At 42.6% G+C, this 22,278-nt stretch overlaps 2 protein-coding genes across 4 annotated transcripts in view; one reads left to right on the plus strand and one right to left on the minus strand.

Moving 5' to 3' along the window:
* LOC142590601 (N-fatty-acyl-amino acid synthase/hydrolase PM20D1-like) overlaps positions 1 to 12,658 on the minus strand; it is a 141,278-nt gene extending 128,620 nt beyond the window's left edge. For 2 of the 3 annotated variants that reach the window (XM_075702915.1, XM_075702913.1), the window contains exons 1-4: positions 12,257 to 12,657; positions 4,359 to 4,494; positions 2,630 to 2,862; positions 1,282 to 1,505 (exon numbers count right to left, since the gene is read on the minus strand). In XM_075702915.1, the coding sequence (XP_075559030.1) occupies positions 1,282 to 1,505; positions 2,630 to 2,862; positions 4,359 to 4,494; positions 12,257 to 12,433 (770 nt within the window). In that variant the 5' untranslated portion in view covers positions 12,434 to 12,657. Of the gene's footprint in view, positions 1 to 1,281; positions 1,506 to 2,629; positions 2,863 to 4,358; positions 4,495 to 12,256 lie in introns of all 3 variants that reach the window. The other variant, XM_075702914.1, reaches the window with a different exon arrangement.
* Positions 12,659 to 12,764: 106 nt separating this feature from the next.
* LOC142590602 (inosine triphosphate pyrophosphatase) lies at positions 12,765 to 21,812 on the plus strand. Its single transcript, XM_075702916.1, has 3 exons — positions 12,765 to 12,937; positions 14,228 to 14,440; positions 16,458 to 21,812. The coding sequence occupies exons 1-3, from the start codon at positions 12,839 to 12,841 to the stop codon at positions 16,746 to 16,748; spliced, it is 603 nt and encodes a 200-aa protein (XP_075559031.1). The 5' UTR covers positions 12,765 to 12,838; the 3' UTR covers positions 16,749 to 21,812.
* The last annotated feature ends 466 nt before the right edge of the window (positions 21,813 to 22,278 follow it).

Raw genomic sequence — 22,278 nt, forward strand, 5'->3', positions numbered from 1 at the left:
CATGTATTTTTAAGGGCGCTGCCTTGCGCGCGCTTATTTCTGAAAGTGAGGCCGTACCTTTAGACTCTGCACAACAACCAGTCGGTATATGAAGAGCGGTATATGCAGCTTGAACTGCAATACTACCTCATAATGTCATGCCCAGGAGGCTTAAAGCACTTATGTAAACATGCATACTTGTGAGAGCTAAGCTCATATAGTTTACCCCCACAGTTGCATTCTAACCAGCTTCTTCTAACCACTTCTAACCAGCTTCCTTCTTACTGCGTTAATAATCTCCCCTTAGACTCTGTTTCATCCTACAAATATCTTGGTATCCATATTGCTAGAAACCTCTCGTGGTCCATGCATGCTTCTTACGTAATTAAAAACGCTAACCGCATGCTGAGATACCTAAAAAGCAATTTCACTAAGGCACCATCTTCCCTAAAATTAATGCTATACAAGTCACTAGTCCGCTCAAAGCTTGAGTACGCCGGAGCAGTTTGGGATCCCTTTCAGAAAAACCTAATTCACTCATTAGAAATGGTACAAAATAAATCTGCTCGTTTCGTTTTTTCTAATTATAACCGAACTGCCAGCACTTCTGTAATGAAATTAAACCTTGATTTGCCATCTTTAGCCTCTCGCCGTAAAGGCCTTAGGCTTTCACATTTTCATAAGATATTTCTTCATCCTTCCCTTCGCAATGAACTTATCTCCGCTTCTCAATACATTTCATCAAGGTTAGATCACAATAACAAATTTGGAATTCCATTATGCCAAACCAATGTCATGTCTCATTCATTCCTTCCGCGTACATCTGCTGAGTGGAATCGCCTACCCGCCTCAACCGCTACTATTGCTGACCATCAGCACTTCATGGCAGTATTAGATAACATTGTATAAACAGCAGCATTGCCTTCATGTTTTTGTACTACCAATTGCATCACTGTTTTTGTATTACCGGAACACTGTACTACTGCACTACATGCACCGTATTTCATTTTATTAACCAGCACTCCAAGAACACTCAGATAAGATTGAATAACCGAGAGCCATCTATTTCTGTACTATTAACCATTTTGCTGCACTGTACTTTTTCTGTATTTGATGTAACCACTCCCCTCTTTAATGCCTCTGGCCCTGAGGATACACGAAATAAATAAATTAATAGATATGGAGACTAGCTAACCCCTGCCAGCTAAACCCACATGCGTGCACATCCACCTGACAATGCTCTTGTACGCGTCATTGTACACGTCATTGGCGAGCCTATCATGGTCACGAGCATGGACTCACAATGCGACTGGCCTCTGAAGTCCAGGGAGCAATCTCTCCAGGATCATCATACCCTCGTCCAGAATGAATTCCACCTGCTTAACGCCCTTGGCCCGCAGCAACCGGCCTATGGCAGCTGCACCGTCCCGACCTTCAACCTCTTCGTCGTGGCCAAAAGCCAAGAACAGACCACGACGGGGCAGGTCCCCCTGCTCCAGACGGAACTCAAGTGCCTCCATGATTCCCTGGGTATAACGGAGCCACAGTTTTGGCAAAAGCAACAGCACAATAGTTATCTTGAGCTGCCCTCGATTAGTATGTGCTTGCAATTTACGTACTGAAGTAAGATAAAAGGAACTTTTGGCTCTTTCAGTAGACTGGCACACAGTCAAAAAGACGAGAACTGACGAGCCAAAGACGAAGTGCTCTTCTTCAAACATGCCAATGCGCACTAAGAAAATGCTTGGCCCTTTTTGTTTTGATCGTGCACTGATCTGCTGAAAATATGCATTACTAAAAAGCATAATCAATTATTGCGTGGAGAACCTTCATTTGTAAGCATGTCAGATATGAAAAAGAAAGTACAAGCACTTTAAGTGATGAAAAGCACCTCTAAAAGAGTCCTAATTGCATGAAATTGCATCTCTTGGACAGAGAACCACATCACACAACTTAATAATAAAATTCCAGATGGTCTTTTGAATCACGGCTGCACAGTCTGTGGACAAGCCGTGCATTTTTATTTTAACGTTTCCAGCCAGCTGAAAGTTTCTGGGTGCACTTTCAATGTGGAGTAAATATAAAAGGTGGAGGCTTGGGATTTTGTAACCTCTCCCCCACTTTCCTATAACAAGTCACTAGTGCACGTAAGACATTACGAACATTTGCCAGTCTGCGAACTTAAAATTTTCAAAATCCTGCTGACATGACACCAAAAGGGGGGAGGGAGATAGCAAACACTTTTTTGAAGGCTTGCCCAGAAGGGATGCCTTTTTATTAACACACATGCACACACAGCACACACACACTTCATTAAATATTACTTCACTTTAGACGCAGCAGAAAAGTATCAATAAACTTGGCACAGCAATTAGTGACAAACGAAGACTGCTTTTACATCACAGCAACTGCTTCAGGAACTTGCCTGTGCAAACATTCTTGAATAATGTACCCTTCTTGCATCCTTTTACCATCACAAAACTTTCAAAAGAGGGTCGGGGAACCGACAAGTGAAACTTTTTCGCAAGCGGAAAGCATTTTTTGTAAAACTTAAAGCAACATTATTAAAACTCTAAAATAAACCCAAATTTATAAAATATTCACTCATCTGGGCCTAAGTATAGATTGGTAGCCAGGGTTGGTTGCTCACCATGAGAATGTCCTTGGCATCGATAGCACCCCTGCCCCAGATTTCCCCGTCCAGCACCTGTCCCACAAATGGCGGGTGGTGCCACTTAGTCGCATCAGCTGGAACCACATCCATGTGCGCACACAGCATGTAAGGCACGAGCTTGGGGTCTGAACCTTGGACCTCATAAAGCAGGCTATAGTTGGCCACCACATGACGTTTGACCAAATGGGATGAATGGACCTGCGGGAAGGCTGCGACAAACCAGAGGACAGCATGTGGGCGACAGTGATGGCAGCTCGTTTTGTCCATGCAATTAGTTGCTATCAGTAAGCACTGCTAAACATTACCATTAAGTGCAGAAATTGGCCTCTTAAGAAACTTCAGCAGAGGTAGGGTATCCACTATGTTGGCATTACTAAATTACCCCATTTTTCCAGGTTTTCGTTAGTTTTTATGAAAATTCCCTGACAGTCTATGACAATGGTCGTTCAGGCACAAGCAGAAAAAAAAAAGTGCTTTATATCTCAGCCAAGATGCTGTGCCAACCCACAATTTTAAACTATTACTAGCAGTAAGCTGTATATCGGGTAGGATGCACTATCACATTTAAGTGAATCTCGTGTTTAATTATATTCCAACCGCCCGGCCAGGCTCACACTCAGAAAGCCAGCAAAGTACACCATTAGTATTTGCAGATAGTGTATAGGTTCAGATGAAAACTTTGTTTCCTTCTGGCATACCACTAGCTTTACCATAACCACTGTAGGTATGAATTTCCCCAACTCTTGGCAAGTGGATTTGCAATGCCCTCAATTTTCCAGAACTAACAAATTCGCTGAAAATTCATTCCAGCTTTTCCTTAATGTTATGCAATCTGAGAAGGCGAAACACTTCTTCTCAGTCTCTGTTTCCACAGCTCTTAACAGTATTAATGATAAGTTACTGGCTTACGCTGCGTGTAACTGTGTGGCACACGTATTTATTCCATGCAATTTCAATTGAGATGCTGGGGAGAAGGAATTTACGGCATTGCTTTAGAAGACTAGCACCACCTGCAATATTATGCTCATCCACATTTTATTAAACACTGAACCTTGTCCAGTTAAGGAGGGCTATGGAAATACACAGAGGGCACCAGGAACACTGTCAGTATTAGCAGTGGCAGCTGATATTACTGTGGACCAGGAAGCAGGGAAAATATAAACAAAGTAAAAGAAGTGAAAGGCTATTCATCAAACTTAACAAATTTTATTGAAAAGAGCCTTTGATTATGATCCATCCACCAATCTCAAAATGAGTCAGTCTTCAATTTTGGAGGCCTTCACTGATCCGTACACTGCTAACGTATCGATACTTCACAACATAAATGAAATGGCTCTGAACTAGGCCTATTGATTTTTGCCCTATACAACATTTTGAACACCATGTCTACCTGTGCTGCCTACTTTATTTTTCGTCTGCTGCATGCAATACAACTGTGTCCCATCCTTGCACAGCATAATTACAAGGACTCATTGTGTTGAACATGAATTTGAGACACTTATCATGATATGGAATATGGTCTTCTTCAAATTAGGAATTCCTGGAAAGTACACTCATGTTTTCACCATACGCATAGGCTTTAAGGTACTGTCAACTATAACTGTTTGGCGCTTATCTGCTTCAGCAGCGCTGTAAAGAAATCAAGCCTAGCTTTATTTGTTCAACTGGGCGTGCAAACAAAACAAGCGAATGTAGGCTCACACACCTTTCTCAAGGAACTGGACGAAGTCCACTAGCGCCTCCCGATTGTACTCGTGTGGGACTGTGCTGACAGTGGGGAACCGCAGAGCTGCTGCCAGCCTCTCGGACAGATGACGCTCATTATCTTTAATGGCCAGCTCCTGGAATTTATAAGAACATTTACTACCGCCTTCATCCACATCTTTTTCTCCACGAGGCAGTGAAAACATAGACAAGAATGATAGGAGAGAAGCAAGAATGTCACGCACGCATGCATGGGTATGCAAGCTACCATCCGTTTCAACACAGGCACCTAAGTTCCCTTTGAACTGCAGAAACCAAATCTCATTGGAGCTGTGGCGTTCCAGGTGACGACTGCGCACCTGCACCCTGCCCCGTTAATCCTGCACCTCTGCTTCTAAGGTATCGTAAGGCATGCCAGTGCTCACACGGAAAGCTCGCACAGAAGTGACCTGTACAGAGGACATGACAAAATGTAGAAGGAGCATCCAAGAGTAATGCCCGTCTGGCCAAAGTTGTACCAATGACATAATGTCAGATCTTTGACAGCCGTCATCGACATGTTGAACCAGCAGTACTAGAGCCAGCCCGATGACTCACTGCTCACGGACGGGGTGCGTCCACCTACATTACTGCAACGTTTTAACGCAAAGCAAGAAGATATACTTCTGTTGTGCAGAAACGAGGCCACATGTGGCAGTTTAGCTCATAAGGAAATGGACAAGAGTTCTGTGCATGTTTGTCCTGGCAATGCTCGCATGTGACAGTAGCAGCGATCAAAGAATCAGAACGAGCTAGTGGGTGATGACATCATCATGCACCCACAACATCTGTACCAAAGCTGGTTTGCAGAAACAACTACATTACTTAGTAGTAAATTATCTTGGGTGCTGTGAGGATTGCAGTATTTATGGTAGGGTTAGAGGGTTTGGACCTGCATTTACCAACAATGTCAGAAACGTCATATCAATGCTCCTTTAAACAGTAATTTTTAACAGCAAGTGCATGAATAATCAACATGATTTTACTGCACAATTCATATTCATTTCTGTCCGCATATTAGGGATTACTGTATGGCACATACTGGAGTCTTGAGGAAGAGACACTGAAGCAAGTGAGGGTTGTTCTAAATGACTCGTCAGCAAGTGACATTGTTACGAAGAGGTACCAGTTCCTGAACGAACGCACGAGGCAGGTAACGTCTGCTCAATCATTTCCAGTCAACAAAAAGAACCAAATGGTTAAATGGTTGACCGTGCACTATTACTAATGAAGCTAGCTTGCTTTGGATTTCGTGACGTAGCATTAAACTTTTCTCAAAGCTATCTCACAAACGACAGTAGAGTGCATATAGGAACAGACACTTCCGATTTCTCGCCAGTCCTGCATGGGACGCCACAAGGATCTGCTTGCATGATAGTGATGCCATTATAAGCACAACTGATGACACAGCTGCACTTATTACCAGTAAACATAATGATCAAGCAGAAGAAGCTGCTAATAAAGAACTAAATAATATAGCTGAATGGTTCACTGCAAATAAACTCACATTAAACTGCATCAAAACTAACTACATAATATTTACATCCTCGGGCAACAAAAATAAAGGTTCAATAACATTAACAATCGGTAACAAAGAAATCATTCAGGTGGAAGCGTGCCGATAACTTGGCGTTACGCTTGATTCATCACTGCATTCTCAGGAACGTACTAGTAACATCTGCAAGAAACTAAGTCATGCATGTTTTGTGCTCAATCAGGCACGTCAGCACTTTTCTTTAAGTACAATGACAATGACATGTACTTTGCAATTTTTCACTGTCATCTTGTATACAGTGCAGAATCATGGGGATATATCTATTCTTTGTATCTAGCATCACTTATCACTTCGAAAAAACGTGCCCAGCGCATATTAACTTTTTCAAACTGCAGAGAACATACTGTGCCATTGTTCCACGAACTGCAGAACCCCTTATAGTTGCATGTGATTGTCAAACAGCATGTGCTATGCATGCAATTCTGACGAGTAATAACCCACTTCCCTCCACCCTATTTATCCCCGCCAAAAGACCCGCAAAGAAGAGAACCGTAATTTCAACATACCGGCCCTTCGGAACTTATACAGCAGGGGACTGCCAGCATATACACGCAGAAAAATGTGGAATACTCTCCCAGTAGAGATAAAAAGAAGCCACAATTTTTCTCGCTCACTAAAAGACGTTATTGCCAAAAACAATTTTCAATTTCTAGCCAAATTATAGTGCTATGATAATAGTATGCTATGCTGTTTTTTAACTACAATGTGCTACAGTATGTACTAACATATTTTACTACTCTCAGCACTCTATGTATTTTTCCACATGTTAAAAAGACAACTGATTTTTCATTCGTTATTATTCATTCTAGTCCTTGTTAGTTTCATGTAATTATCTTTTATGAATGTAAACGTTCTCGAATTTTATTCATGTTTCTTACTGGCACCTGCATACGTTAATTTTGTGCACTTATTGCATGGGCTCAAACTAGCAGATTGCTAAGGGCCCAGATGCTTTTGCCATTCGTTCTTGTATGTATCTGTCATAAATTAAATAAATTGAATCTCCTCAGTTTTTGGCTACCTGTATATCAGTTTGTGCTGTCAATACTGGCAAAATGATTTATTACCTGACCCCTCTCGCCATGCTTGTATCCCATTAAAAACTATGTGTAGTACTGCAGTATCATGCACCTCTCCTGTCAACACAACACTTATCTGGTGATGTGAGCCTCCCTTGCTTCATTACCATCATTGTTATAAATGAAAGCAGTTTGCCATTCACATGCAAGCCCTGCAGTTGAGGAGCACTTGTTTGTGTGTGCGACTTATTCCTGGCGCTTCTGTCCGGTGGAGGAACGAAAGAAAACACGGACATTCAGGTTCAGGTAAACTGAACACCCTGCTTACCTAATGTGCCAGCATTCCACGTCAAAGTTCAGTGTACTGTCCCAGCCGACCACTCTGCCAATGGCACTACCATACTTGAAAGAATGTTGTGTGTGCCAAGTTCCGTGAGCAATAACGAAACGGTAGTTCTTCGTATTTCGTAGTGCCTGTAGCCAATGATTAACCTGTGCATGTGGTTTGACACAGGCGTTCAATGGTCTTTTTATGAAAAAAATGGGGCATGAGCGACTGTGCCATCAATAGACCTTTAATTAATTGTCCCGATTATGATTACTCACCAGAATATTTACAAAGTGTCATCCTACCACCTTGACTTACGACTGTCTTCACACTGTACTCCTCTCTGGGTACGCATCTCCTCATCATTCTTCCCTCTACAAACACCGCCCTTGTCCTCGTGACATCACTGCGTTGATGTCTCACAGTATGCCTTAGCACGAACTGCTGCTTGCATTTTAGCACAGACTGTGAACGACGCAGCCCAAAAACCAAACCAACACACGTGATTAATGTTGTAACCTGTGCAGTGCATAAACAAACGTTTGATGAGATTACAGGTTGCATAGGAGGACAATAAAGAGTTTTCTATGCATCGTATTTAGCTTTATAGCTCTTATAAGTGCCTGCTGCGCAAGAGCTTCACTTCACAAATTTGAAGAAATGTGCTGGATCTGCATAAATTATTTTTCTTCGAGCCTTGGTTTTGGTCAGTTCATTTATTATTGTTGTTCTGCTTCATTGGTGGCCAGCACTTTTCGTTCTATGGTAAGCGTTGTTCTAGTTTGAACATTTACCACAGCTTTTCTTTTTTTTTTCTCTCTTACGCTTTGGCCATACTGCCTGTGAAAATTCTTGTACTCTCCTACTCTTGCTGTTGGAAACCCTTTGGGCATCAGAATGCATGGGAAAAGGTAGACAACTACACGACCTCCGCACCCATCGAGCACTCTGTGGCTTAGGCACAGTGTATCTTTTGTTCTTTGTTGTTGCAGTCATAATAGCAGCACTTGTCTTGTGGTGCATGTTATTTCTTTTTTTTCTGTCCTCATTTCAATCATGCTATTACAGCTTTTACTAAATGTTGACCCCGTAAGATGCAGCAGCAAAAAGCAGGAGTCTTCACGATATGGTGCAGATCAACTTGTCCACGGCATGTTTGTTGCCATATATATAATAAAGAAAAGATGGTGGATGTGTTGACCGAATGCGTACTCATACTACAAAGAATTCCAGTTTGTTAGAAATACATCACATAAAGATTAATAGCTTATAAGCAGCTAATTGTGTGTTGCATTCTGTTTAGCATTCAATGTTGAACAAAACAAACAATAACGTCCAGTGATTAACATACAAGGAGTGCAGCATATAAAAGCACCAATTTGCAAGACGAACACACAATAACAGAAATTATTTATTCCTGCAGAAAGACCTTACAGGCCTGCTAAGAGGCATAGGCAGCAAATTTGCATTTTGCAGCAAATGCAGGTAAGCGAGATGGGCCTGTAATCATCACAGAAGTCTCTACTTCCAGTTTTGTAAATCAGTACAACTTTTACTATCTTCCAGTCAGAGGGAAGCATACCAGACACTAAGGCCTGCCTGAATATATGAAACAGGATGAAGCTTGAAACAGAAGTGGTATATTTTAATACAAGGGTTGTCTTAATTAATTATTCTCAATCTTAATTTCTGAATATTATGCATTAGCAGTTTATCCCTTTTTATATGCTCCACAATAAGTGCACAGGCACCACCATTTCTACTAAGCCTAGATAACATGAATGAAGCCATCTTTTGACACCTGCTTAAAGATCACCTTCAATGTGAGAACCACCCCTGGTTCCATATCTTGTTCTATGTGAAGCAATGTCCCTTGTTTTCACTGTTTTTCATATCATAGCAACAGTACCCTTACCCCATTTTACAGTCCAGATGCGGCACACTCTGGCTTCCTTGTGTAGCTCACGGTAAAAAGAGACATGGCTTTGACATGGAACCAGGTGTGGTTCACACATTGGAGGCGATGTTTAAGCAGGTGTCAAAAGATGGCTTCACTCGTGTTAGCTATAGGCCTGGTAGAAATGGTGGGATGCATGCCTCTAGCTTTCTGGGGAACACATATCAAAGGATAAAAGTGCCAACGAATCATTTTCAGAAATTAAGATTTCAGAGCACGAGTCTCAGCCTTTATTGAACAACATTCGTATTTCAGAATTTATTCCATCAATGTCGCAACAAGACGTTTTAAGGTTGTTTACTAGCAACGTAGTGGCCTTGACCATGATGCTTATTGATGCTACGTAACGGTAGTCGACAGCAGGTACAAAGGGCGCATTTGAGCTATTCGCACCGGTAACACGGGTGTGAAAAAGGAATTGAAAACTGTTCGACACTCACCCTCAGAAAGAGCGATTGCATTATCATCGTGTAACAGAATATGGTTACCCTCTTGACTAGGGCTTATTGTTTTCCAAAACTATGTTTGATTGCTGAGTAACTCTAGAAGGTCATTAGAAAAGTACTTATCCTTCGCTGTGCATAGTCAGTGCAATATGATTTAATGTAGGCATTGTATTCAATCCGCAATGAAGGTGTTGTATATGGTGAAGAAGGCGTTAAATGTTAATTAATGAGGACACCTTTTCCTTGAACATCAACCAAGTTTCTTCAAGTGATCGGTCGTAACATGACAGTAGCAATTCATTCTCCCAAAATGTTGTTAGTTCAGTGGTGATGACTATAATTGCAAATTAGTTTTGGCAAGAATTAGAAACAGGAGAAGGGATATTTAAGGTGAGTTGAAGCAAGTTATGATCACTAAAACCATTTTATGTGATCTAGTATTACAGGATTATAAGTTATAAGGTCTAGTATGTTACAGCCAAGAGTTATGGCTGCTATACAATTTGGGGAGGTTGTAATCAATCAATTAATGAATTCAGTCGACAAGTTGCATGGTGACAAAAGTTTGTCCTAGTCAATTAATAGAAAGTTGAAGTCACCAAACAGATAGATAATGTCAGTGGGGAAGAACTCGGATGCCTTGCCTATGCTAATGTGCAACTGATAATTGAAATAGCTGTTCGAATCTGGTGGGCGGTAACAGCAGCGGATCAGCATCTGGATAGAAAATACCATGCAGGCAACCTAGACAGCTTCAATGTTGGAACTGGTATTGATGAGGAATGACGCAAGACTTTTCTTTATGCCTAACAAGACACCGCCTCCTCTTTTGCAAGTGCGATCACACCTATATGTATTGTAGATAGTTGTTAAGGCAATAATTTCATCGTCAGATTCTACAGGTTACTGCCAAGTCTCAGTGAAAGCTATAACATCAGAGTCAGCATCATCGAGATAGCTTGAAATGAAATCGTTGTTCGACATCAGGCTACGTGTGTTAGCAAATGACACTAATAAAGAAGGAGCATTACGAACTGGCTTTACTGTTAGATTAAAACTAGAACAAGTGCCTTGACCATAGCTGTCTGTTTATCTCGACGACAGCGTTAGCAATGCTGTCATAGACGAACATTACAGAGCCGATTTGTAGTTTGTAAACCGAAAGTTTAAAGGACTTATTCTGTGTTTTTCAATTAGCTCCTTTCTGACCTGCTGAGTTGCCAGCGAAAAATATATGAGACTGTGAACGCTGTCCCCTTAAGCTTCGGTTCACAAGACAAAATGCACTCTTTATCTTTGAGGAGAGTTAGCTCGGCAATGAAAGGGTTTCATTTTTTGGCAACAAATCTACCACGTCGGTGCATGTGCTCAGATTGTTGACCTGTTAGTGTAACACCCAGTTTTTTTTTTTTAGAAAAATTTGATTATATGCTGTTCGGATGCTGCCCAACTCTCCTAGGGATCATCGTCTAGCCTGAAAAAAGTATTAGAAAATTAGAATGCAGAAACCTGTTTTCCGTGTCATTACATTTGGATGTAATAGCCGTCATTTGGGTTGACACAATGCAGAGAGCATCAGCATTTGTCCTGGTCTCCACATTGTCCGGTGATGCTACAGAATTTTCTAACGTCCCCACTCTAGCGTTTAGTTGCTTAATTTCATCATAAGCAGCAGCCTGCTTTTCAGCACTATTTTTAAACTCGGTTAACAGAGCGGCAAGGTCATTTTCAAGCTTCTGCTTGGTGTTCATGCTCCTTTACAAAAACATACAAGTGATCCATATATAGTCGGTGAAGGTGAGGATTCAGGTTATAGCTATAGCTGTGACTGCTTTTAAGAAAACCGCGAATAAATAACAAAAATGGTCAGTGCGCGTTATGTCATTTATTCATTTTAATTCCATTGCATCCCTTCAGCAATGCAAAATTTAGTTCAGTTTCAGTTTATTTCTTTAATAAGTAGATATACATGCTTATACACAAGTATACACAGAAGGATGATTAAGAACACGCTATTTTTAATTTAAATTCTTGCTTCGCGCATGTTCCTTAATCAGCACTTGCGTAGAAACCGAAGTACCAGCTAATATTTCGCAGAAAAACGTTTTGGAAAGAAGAATGCACACGTTCATGCAGGGGCTCGGCGATGAATATGGCTTTTGTAGAACACGTATTGAAAGCAGATCAAGTTGAAGTCAATTTTGAATCGATGATATCAGCTCGAAAATTAGGACACACGTTGAATCACAAATGTGACCTGCACGATCGTAGTTTCGTTGCAATGCACGAACTATATACAGGATGCGCGAGCACTCATTCAGCCGCCCTCCTAATGGCCAAGGCGCGATGCTTGAATCAAACATCGAGCGCAAAACACTTAATTATCGCCGCGTTATCAGGTTGGACCTTGAATATATCGAGGTGAGTAAGGCAATCTATAGCCACAAATTGTGGACGTAGGCAAAAAAATGCACACGAATAGCATTTTTGAGCGCTGCAAATGATCCGGCTCTGTTATCTCATGTGAAAGTCGTACGCACAAGAATAATTCATACCTGTTCGCCGTCCGGCCAAGCGCAGGGCACGTCTGGAGCCTTGATAAGTATCGCACGTACCACGACAGCAATGAAGAGGCTCAGTGTAGAAGCCGCGACCAGCGTCAACATAGCGAAAAGCACAGGCTTGTCGCGAAATGCGCACTGCGGGGCCGAACCTTGTTTTAGCACGAGCATTGGCACGAGTCATGGCGTTGCGACGAAATAGTTCGCCAAGTTGCCGGGAAATGTCTGACAGTTCAAGTATCTCGTACCGCTTGGCCGATGCTTCCGATACACGCCTCAGAGAGACACTGACAAAGCGCGTGAACCGCGACCGATAGCAGACGAACAAGTGAAACTTGTTCGCAAGGCCGGTGCCCGATCGTCGAGAGCAAGAGGTCACGCGGTCACGCTTATATCGCGAAGCCTCCAAGATATCAATCTCGTAGATCAACACGGCCTCCGAGATAGCAAAAGCAAACAAAGCTCGCCTGCTAACCGCCAGACGACGCTACTGCACAAGACTAGTCGACTTCATTTAGCTCCAGCTGCCCAGCTTCTCCAGTCGCATCAGGTCCAGCAACACACGCAAATTCGCAAATGGCTTCGAGCGTCGCCTCTCGCATCATATTTGTAACCGGCAACAAAGACAAGCTGCGAGAAGTAGTGACGATATTGGGCAAGATACCTGGTTTCGAAGTAAGTGGACTTTCCCGCCGGCAGATGCACGTGCCGGCACTGCTCAGTCGTCGATGGGCAGCATCGGGCGAAGCGCAAATTCTCGACTTGCGTGTGAACAGTTCGAACTTGCCGTGGAAACGAGAAACCCGCACATTCCAGCTAGCATTACAAATTTAGATAAAACTCTGGAAGGTAGTACAAACGAGGCGCGCAGCGTTATCAGCAATCGTTGTTTTGCCTAAAGCACGCGCCGTTTTTCAATTGCGTACTGAGTGGTGCCAAATTTGGCAGAGACCCGACAAGTCAGTCGCTTGAATGTTGATATATGATAGCCGACACGTTAAGGTGTTATCTAAGTAAGCTGACAAAAATGTGGACGGTTAAACATGCTTGGAATCGTTTGTTCTCCAGCTAAGCAATAACCTAATGTTTGTTTGCGAACGGCAGAGGCGCTGCTGTCGGTACCGATTGACTCCTGGTGGGCAGGTTGTTTGAGCAGACGCCGCACTTCTACACTCTTAGAAAAGTTTACACCCTTTGAGGCTTATCTTGTCCCACGACGATACACTCTTGTCTTTGCATCATTTGGGGTGTATATCTGCCACACAACGATAATCGTCACCTGCCTTGATGCGTTTCCTTTCTTCAAAACGCCGCGCCCGCTAATTTCCTGTCGGGAATGCTATGTCATGCTGCTAACGCGCACGATGTTAGTTACTGGAAAGTAACGGGCTCGCAGCGTTAAAGAAAGGAAACGCATCAAGGCATCATTGTTCAATCATGCAATCATTGTTGCCGTCATTGTCTTGCTGCTGTCATCACTCCCATGCACTTGCGCTAATTCTGGTTCACTGCACACCCGTCACACACAACTACTGGATTTATGTAAACACATTGGTCAACCTGGCAACACTTTGCGGAGCCCTAAACACTGCTGCATAGCCAGCTGCCTGCAATATGCTTCACAGAATGTCGAATCCCACAGTGCGTGGGATATATACAATTTTTTTTTTACTTTTGATACCCAGAAACATACATTTTTGCCAGGTTTTCTGTGACCACGTATTTCAAGTGTTAGATTTTGCATGGAGGCTGACCTATATCTGAAACTAGGTTCTGAAGCTTTGTTGCAGTTTACCTTTAATGCTAGCATTTATAGACACATCAGTCAAGTGAAAGGGCAATACTGAATATTCTTTTGGCCTCTAGAGAAACAGGGCTTTAATGAAACAGCCACATGTGTGAAAGTGACAGTGGCAATAAAAGTAAATTCTTAGCAAGTTTCTAATTGGCTACCACGTCGTGCAGTTGGATAACCGTGCAGTGGAGCTGGTGGAGCCCCAGGGTGAAAGCGACGCCGTCTGTCGGACAAAATGTGAGGCTGCTGCACGCCTAGTGGGTGGCCCGGTGCTGGTAGAGGATACATCACTGTGCTTCAATGCCTTGGGCGGCCTACCCGGACCCTACGTCAAGTGGTTCCTCGACAAGATCGGCTCCGAGGGACTCCATCGCATGCTGGCGGTTGGTGGCGGCGTCAGCCTATATGTTGTCGTGTGTGTGTTTCGTTCACATATAATAGATGTTGCTGAACATAACGAGAAGCTGATAGCCACTGTGGCCGTTGAAGTGGTAGTCCACATCTTCTAAAAATAAAATTATCGTAGCTAGGTGGACTACATAAATTGTCATAAAAGGGAAAAAATAGTCATCCACCTCATAGTAGCACAAGGCTACAAACAATACGTAGAAAGAAAGCTTTGTGCTTAACCCTTTCTTGATGAATGCTGGCAACATACCAAGAAAATGTTATTTTCCTGCTGAGTTTTGGTATAGAGTAGGAAGTTTTTTGCTAAATGTTGTCGGCCAACACTGAATGGCACGCAGCAAGTATAATTTGTCGGCTTACAGCAGGAATATAGGATAAAAAAGAAGTTTACCATGCTACTCGCTTCCTTCTGAATGCACAGCGAGAAGAGACAGACCGATGCTAGATATCCTGCTGCAGTGGTGTCAGGCACGTGATATGAAGTGCACCTATGGTTCACATACGAACTGTCTGTACAAATTCTGAATGGAGTCCACGTACAGGTTTTTGCCTGACATTTCCACCCTAGTGCTGCAAAAGTTTCCGCGAACCCGCCATAGTTGCTTAGTGGCTATGGTGTTGGGCTTAGCCACTGCATGTCTGAGTTGTGCAGGATAGCCAGCCTCTCAGTATCAAGGGGTCATGGGTTTGCAAACATCGAGGGTGCGTACTATTGCAGGTACCACACCCAATCCTGAGCTTATTGCTTGACAGCAAATGCAATGAGTGATGACTGGTACAGGGTCAAATGCCTCCGAGTGCAGAAAATTGATGTGGGATAATACGGCACAGGTTGGTGAGAACAGACAGCTAGCAGAAATAATTCAGTTTTCCAAAGCTAACATGAGTCAAAGAAGATGAAGGTACACTGCCACATGCAGACTATATCAAGAATTCAAGCACTTTGTTTGATTAAAGCCACTGACAGCCAAGTTACGCAATGATTTCCTGCCCGTGCGATCTCGGTAGCTTCTGCATTTTCCTGGTTAAGCTATTGCAAGCATCACTTACAGCGCGTACATAGACAGGGACCAACAGAATGACGAAGACGAGCACTGACTTCCAACTGATCTTTATGTTGAGTAACGCATATTTGCCTAGACACCGAGACAAAAGTGCCCACCGGCATGAGTATACATTCAAAATTCAAAGGAACCGTGACCCCCTCCTTAAAATGAACTAGCGTGCATGTGCGACTTCAAAAAACCAAGTTCTCTATCTGTTAATGCAACTGACAGCTGACTAACAGAGTCACCTTTAGCGATTGCTGCTGCTTCAATGACAAGTCTAGTGTTTTCGTTAGGATGCCTACCTAAGATACTGGTTTTTTCAGACAGCAGAATACAGCCGCATTGTGTGCAATGAACATCTAGAAACCCTTCCCGCCCTTTGCGCACTTTATTGCTATGTTTTTTAATCTAGAAATAAAGTGCCAAACATAGCCAAATCATTCTTGCCATAGCCTACCGTAACATTTCCAACACCTTGAGCGAGCTTTAAGTTGTTGGTAGTTTAAGAAACCAGTTAGTACGAATTAAGTTTTGTCTCAGATGACACCTAATCACTTTTTTTTTGTGCAATTGTACTCTCCATGGCCCGAAATATACGTGAGCAACATCCTGACTGAAGACTGGGCTAGTTGGTTTGGTTCTCTAATGCAAAAAATAGCAAAGAAAAAATTATGATCAAGAAAACTGTTTCTCACATTGTCAGTTCCAGTGTTAAACACTGAAAAAACAGTTTTCTAACTGTAGCACATATTTTTTTTTGCTGCTTATCGTAAAGGTAAGCCAGTTCTTATTTTCCTTTACGTGAAACTACGTCTGGGCATTACAGGGTTAGCATTGCAGCAAACGCATTTATTAAGAATATTTCCAAACAGTAAGCTAATTCAGCTAAAGACCTACAAACCCAGGAGAGAAAGCCAGTGTCTGTTTTCACAACACTGTGCAGGGCTTTGAGGACAAACATGCAGAGGCGGTGTGCATGCTGGGCTTCAGCCCGGGTCCCGAGAAGCCAGTGCACTTGTTCCACGGCCGCACGCAGGGCACCATAGTGGCACCCCGGGGCAGCAATAACTTTGGCTGGGACACGTGCTTCCAGCCCGAGGGGCACAGCCGCACCTACGCCGAGATGAGCACGGCTGAGAAGAACGCCATCTCGCACCGGCACAGGGCGGTGGAGGCACTCCGCCAGTTCCTGCTCTCGCCGGACGCCGCCCGCGAGTGCGGCGGCTGCTTTTGACATTTTCTAGTAGGCACATTAGGATGCATGTACATAAATGGCAGGTGCGAGTAATTTGCCATAAATTTTGAATGTGATACAAGGATGCGCCCCTGTGTTTTGTTATGTCTTGTTTAATGAACTATTAGAACATTGAGCTTTTGTTAAACAAGGGTTGACTAGGTTTTTAAGCACTGGCTTACAAGAATGGGTGTGGCTACATGGCAACAGTAGAGAGACAGGAGAGCCAAGAGCGAGAAGCCACTTGCTACTACGTCTGCTCAAGTTCACAGAGGAGCACGAGGGTTGTGGAGTATTTAGAAGGAGCATTTGGCTAGTGCGCAACATTGCACAGGATAGTGGCACCATTTTTCTGTCCTTCTTGTAACAGCTTGTGCTCTCTCATTCACTAATGTGGGTTAGATTTTTTTTGTTTAACTGCTTCTGCCACAATTGTGCTTTTTATAATGTGATTAGACAAATTGGTGGTGATAATTTTGAAATTGCAACTATTTTGTTGTGATGTATGTGTGACGCATTAGAAATACACTATACAGAAGGAAGTTCGTTAGTCTATGATTGAAATGCGGTGTTTTAGGCTTAATAGGATCACAGATTAGGAGCAAAACAGTACTGATATAGTGCAAAACTGACAGTTCCACTACCTATTGCAGTATTCATGTTGCCTACTAGCAGTGCTTTACACATTAACATTTGATTATTTAAGTGCGGAAGTTTTGAAGCCATGCCCAGTTTACAAAATTCCAGAGACTTGCACTACTTTAGAAATATTCTCTCCTGAAATGCACTGTGAAATACATTGTTGCTTTGTCAGGTATTTTGCGAAAAACCTCCAAATATACACATATTTGGAAAAAGGTCTATCATGGGCAGATTCAGGGGATGAATATATATAGCAAACAGTTAGTCAGCTTCTCTTAATCCGATCCCAATGGGAAAGATGCAATAGAATTATCGAATGGGTTGAATTAAACAAGAGACAAGAAAAGCACCGAAACTCGCCACTGATTTGTCAACACACCCTCCAATGCAATGCACACCCATTTTTTTACGAGTTCACAAGTTAACCTATACATGACATTACTAGCTCTAGGGCTTTATCCGGTGTACACCATGAACCCTTTGATTGATGGCTCGCAAATTTATAAAAAAAAACCCTAGGTTACACTGGGGCAACACTTCAAAAACATAACGTTGCTGACAAAGCCTTCTTGCAGTATCGGCCCTCTCCACATCCACCCACCTTACACCCTCTCTCCTTTAGAAGAACCCCACCTATATATACTGTGGTGAGGAATGCATATGTCACCTTAAAGAAGACAAGTTCACTTGTCGAAACATTGGCTCCCTCTTTCTACTTGTTGTCGTTTTGCGCACCATTAGTTCCTATAGAAAGTACAAATTTAATTTAAAGCTGATCTTTTTAATAAGAAAATCTTAGTACACCTCTGATTCTTGCAATAAGAAAAAGATGATACCAGGAAACTTTACCTTCACATAGTCAAAATGTGTTTACGTATACTCATTGTCATCATTCTTGGTCTGCACTTTGTCACCACAATGTGTGTTCCGTACAGTTCGTAGCCGTTTGATATCCTGCATTGATGAAACGACTCTGCAAGAATTGCGAATGGGATGGTGGGCCATTCCTAGAATAACCACTTCGCTAATTCTTCATGTGGCACATGTACTTTCTGTAACGGCAAAAAATGCTTGGCTTGTTGTCGCTATATAGCTTAGCATTACAATAACTAGGGATGTGTAAGTACCGAATTGTAGATTTCAAATTTAATATCGGATCAAGAAAAAAAAGCAGAATATTGAATTAGGAAGAAGTCCCCTTTCAGCCACATGCTCTGGGACCTCCTTTTGTATACTTACTTAAGCATGTATATCCACTTATTAAATAAATGAACTGAAATATCAGAAAATTTATCACCAAGTTTAGTGCTTACAAATTTTGGCCAAGAAATTTGGTGCTGCACATAATTAAGGAATCTACTAGCATTGCATAACAAGAATGTAGCAAGCTATCAGTAACCTAAGTACATAGAAATCAAGATTTTCATGGCATTGCCTTGCAAGTTTGCAAGTTTCAAATGAAATGGAACCAAAGGTTCAGAGTTCCCCACAAGAAGCTCATTAGAACAGTGCTCCAATATTATTGAAAACTCTGACTGAGGGTCGACTTCCATTATGCATAGGTTGGTCTTGATTGCCATGGTCGTGTGCCTCTTCTGTGTCTCCACGAAGCCAGGGCTTTGTCCGGACTACACCGTGAACCATGCAGTAGCCACCTTTGATTGATGGCTCGCAAATTTATCAAAAAACTCCTGTTTTACACTGGGGCGACACTTCAAAAACATAATGTTGCTGACAAAGTCTTCTTGCAGTGTCGGCCCTCTCATGCTGGTGGCGGCAGTGCATGCCTGACTTAGTGTAGTCGTTTAACGTGTCACAAGTCTGGTTTGACACGAGACTTACAAGGCGCCAACACCAGCCATTGGCCGACTCTTCATGACAGTGTATCGCTGGGACCATTTTATGCCAGGCAGGCAACGACGCAACCAACACGTGCGAGTTGTCAAAGTTGGCGACGGAAGCAACAGCATTAACGTACTGGCCATTACACGACTGGTCCCCCACGTGATTGGCCGCCAAACCAACAATGCGATAGCCGCAGTGCCTTCACTTGTATGTTTCAGTTTATTGAGCATCTTTTGTCACACCATGGTATGTTAAAATACAATGATCCATTATTCATACACAGTGATAGTGGTTACACAAAAAAAAAAAACTGAAATAAAATGAAACAGTGAAAATGAGGCAAGGACAGGAATTGACAGCTGCTGAAATAGCAGCTTGACGAAATTCTTGACCCTGATATTTTAGAGCAGTTTGTCAGCAAATTGTAAAATAAAATACATGTACATAAAAAATATATCAAATATTAAAGGAAAACACATACATATATAAAGACACATAAAAAAACTTCGCTGTAATGATTGAGTGCATTCAGCAGTGCTACATGGCATTTCTGAATAAATATTCTTTCCACTCTTTCCTTGTCATTGTATTGGTAATACCCTTGCTGTCTATGAAATTTTAAAAATTTGGCATAATGTACTGTAGACATTTTAAACAGTAGCCTGTTTGTGAAAAGGTGTATACCATGTGTCTCTTTGCCTCATGTTATAAGGTGCTACAGGTGATTTGCTTAGTTCGCACAGTGTGAAAAAGTAATTGTTTCTCATTTTTGGACCATGCTTCTACTTAACAAAAAGGCTATAATTGTACAGCCGTTCTATTTTAAGCATGTTAAATGTTTTGAATAAGTTAGATGCATGAGCATCATGTGGGACAGCTACAGTATGCCAGATTGCCTTTTTTTGTATTATGAGCAATTTTAATTCGTTCTTTTGAATGGTGCTTCCCCATAAGTCTTATGTGATTGAAAAAGGGCATTATAAATGAGTAGGTTCATTTCGGATGTGACTACAGCTTGAAATCTTGAAAGTACACAATTGTAATAAATTGTGCTCAATATGAGTGGAAATATGTTTTTGAAGCTGAAATGTGCAAACTTCAGCCCTATGAGGCTGTGCACGTTAAGTTTGAACTGCTGTTGACCTTTTCCAGCATAGGTTAGGCCTAGTGGAGCCGTCGAGTTTGTGCACTGGCTACTGGTGGACCTGCGCTGAATAGCAAAGCAATTAGGCTGAACGCAACTAACTGCTTTTACAGTTCGTTTATGACCTTAGCGATTGGAAACAATTACTCTTCACACATTGTGCGCACCATAGCCATCGATAGCATAGCGGTGACATAGCGCTGTAACGTAACTGTACGTCACCATTCCTGAAGGCTACCAGTCCCATTTGCTACCTAGATGGGTGTATCTGTACTTGTGCTGACATGTTTCTTAATTCCAGAGATGCGCTATTTGCCTCTACGTCAAACGGGAAACAAGAGATGGCGCATTTGGTACAGCAACAGAAGGAACCTCCTCGCTCAGTTACCAATGGTGTCAACGATGGCATCCGTGTTCTTGTGAGAGAACCGGAATTTTTGCATGCCGCTGCAAAGTGCTTCCACTTTAAAATCTAATTCTGGTTCTCTCCTTTTCTTAGATGTCCTTGTGAAAAGAGCGACCAAACCTGCCCTTTTTCACGTTCACAAATCCAACACACACACGGGACGATATCTTCACTTTAATTCGAATCACCCTACCTGCCACAAGTTTTCTTTGTTCTGAAGCCTTCTCTAGAGAGCGGAAAGAATTTGCTTGTCTCCGCACTTCCAGGAGGAAGAAAAGAACACTGTAGTCAATCTGTGACCTTGGGATGAATGGTTATACAGTGTGATTCATTCAACCCACCCTCTGCCGACAGAATGAGAATGAACGACGGCAGCTGCTGCGGCGGCGCTGACGACAGCGGCTGCTGAAAGGCTGGGCGGCTGCTGCACCACCCAGGCAATGGCACCATGTCTCGATGCCATACGTTCGAGGCGTCACTGAGATATCAGCCCATGTGCCACAAGGGGCAGGGGTTGACATCGCTCACAAGCCACTCTCTACAGTCGGTAGCCTCATCCAAAAGACCACGTTCCTGTCGAAAATACGCAGGGCTGCACCTGCACTGCACTGAATGCTGAAACACCTGCATCATATATTGGTGAGCCCAAAAGCTTCCCGGGAAGAATTCAACACAAGAATGACCTTCACCACGTAAACAGAGAGTGAAGCTCTGTGGCAGAACACTGCGAGCCTTTTGATCACCAGATTAGCCCCAATGGCACTGTCATCTTAGAGAGAGAAAACAACCACTGACGGCGGCTTCTTGTGGAATTCTGGCACATCCAGAAGACACCAGGTAACATCAATCGTTTGTCAAGAACACTTCCCACCGTTTACGCTCAAGGTCTACCAAAAGTGTCTGCACTTGTGCTAAAGTGCCAAAAATTTATCTATGCACTGCTACACTTTACACCATCCCACCCCTGAAGGAGCCAGTCGGGCTTCGAAACTTCTGGTTTTTAAAATAAATATTGGTTGGAGTTTTCCTTCTCTTTAATTCATTTGTCCCCAACCAGGCAGATATCTTCTAAACGTTTGCTTTCTATTCAATGTTTTGAGGCAAAACATGAATGGTGCATTTCAGTCAATATAATAGTACCCATGTAAGTCTCAGGTGATGCAGGAGTGGTGAATTAGCAGATAATTGTTCAAAGCTACAGCTCATGTGTGCTTGCACATTTTTTCAAATGAATCTTAAATTTTTAGCGCAGTGCTTGTCCTATCTGTTTCTTCGTGCTGTGTCTTCAGTGTGTGCTTTTTCCTGCCCTTTAGTGAGTTTGCTGGCCCTGTTCCCACTCAGGTCGAAACTTCTTTCAAACGCAGCGGGAGCATGGAACTGAGTGCAAAGAATTCATGCCCGAGAACGAATGAGTGAGGCTGAAGAGCCTCTATTCTCTGCAGCCCTTTAGGAAGCATGGGTCAGCATCTGTTCATGCCTTAAGGTGGCATGTC

Source organism: Dermacentor variabilis, chromosome 8, assembly GCF_050947875.1.
Source record: "Dermacentor variabilis isolate Ectoservices chromosome 8, ASM5094787v1, whole genome shotgun sequence".
In the NCBI taxonomy this organism is placed as follows: Eukaryota; Metazoa; Arthropoda; class Arachnida; order Ixodida; family Ixodidae; genus Dermacentor; species Dermacentor variabilis.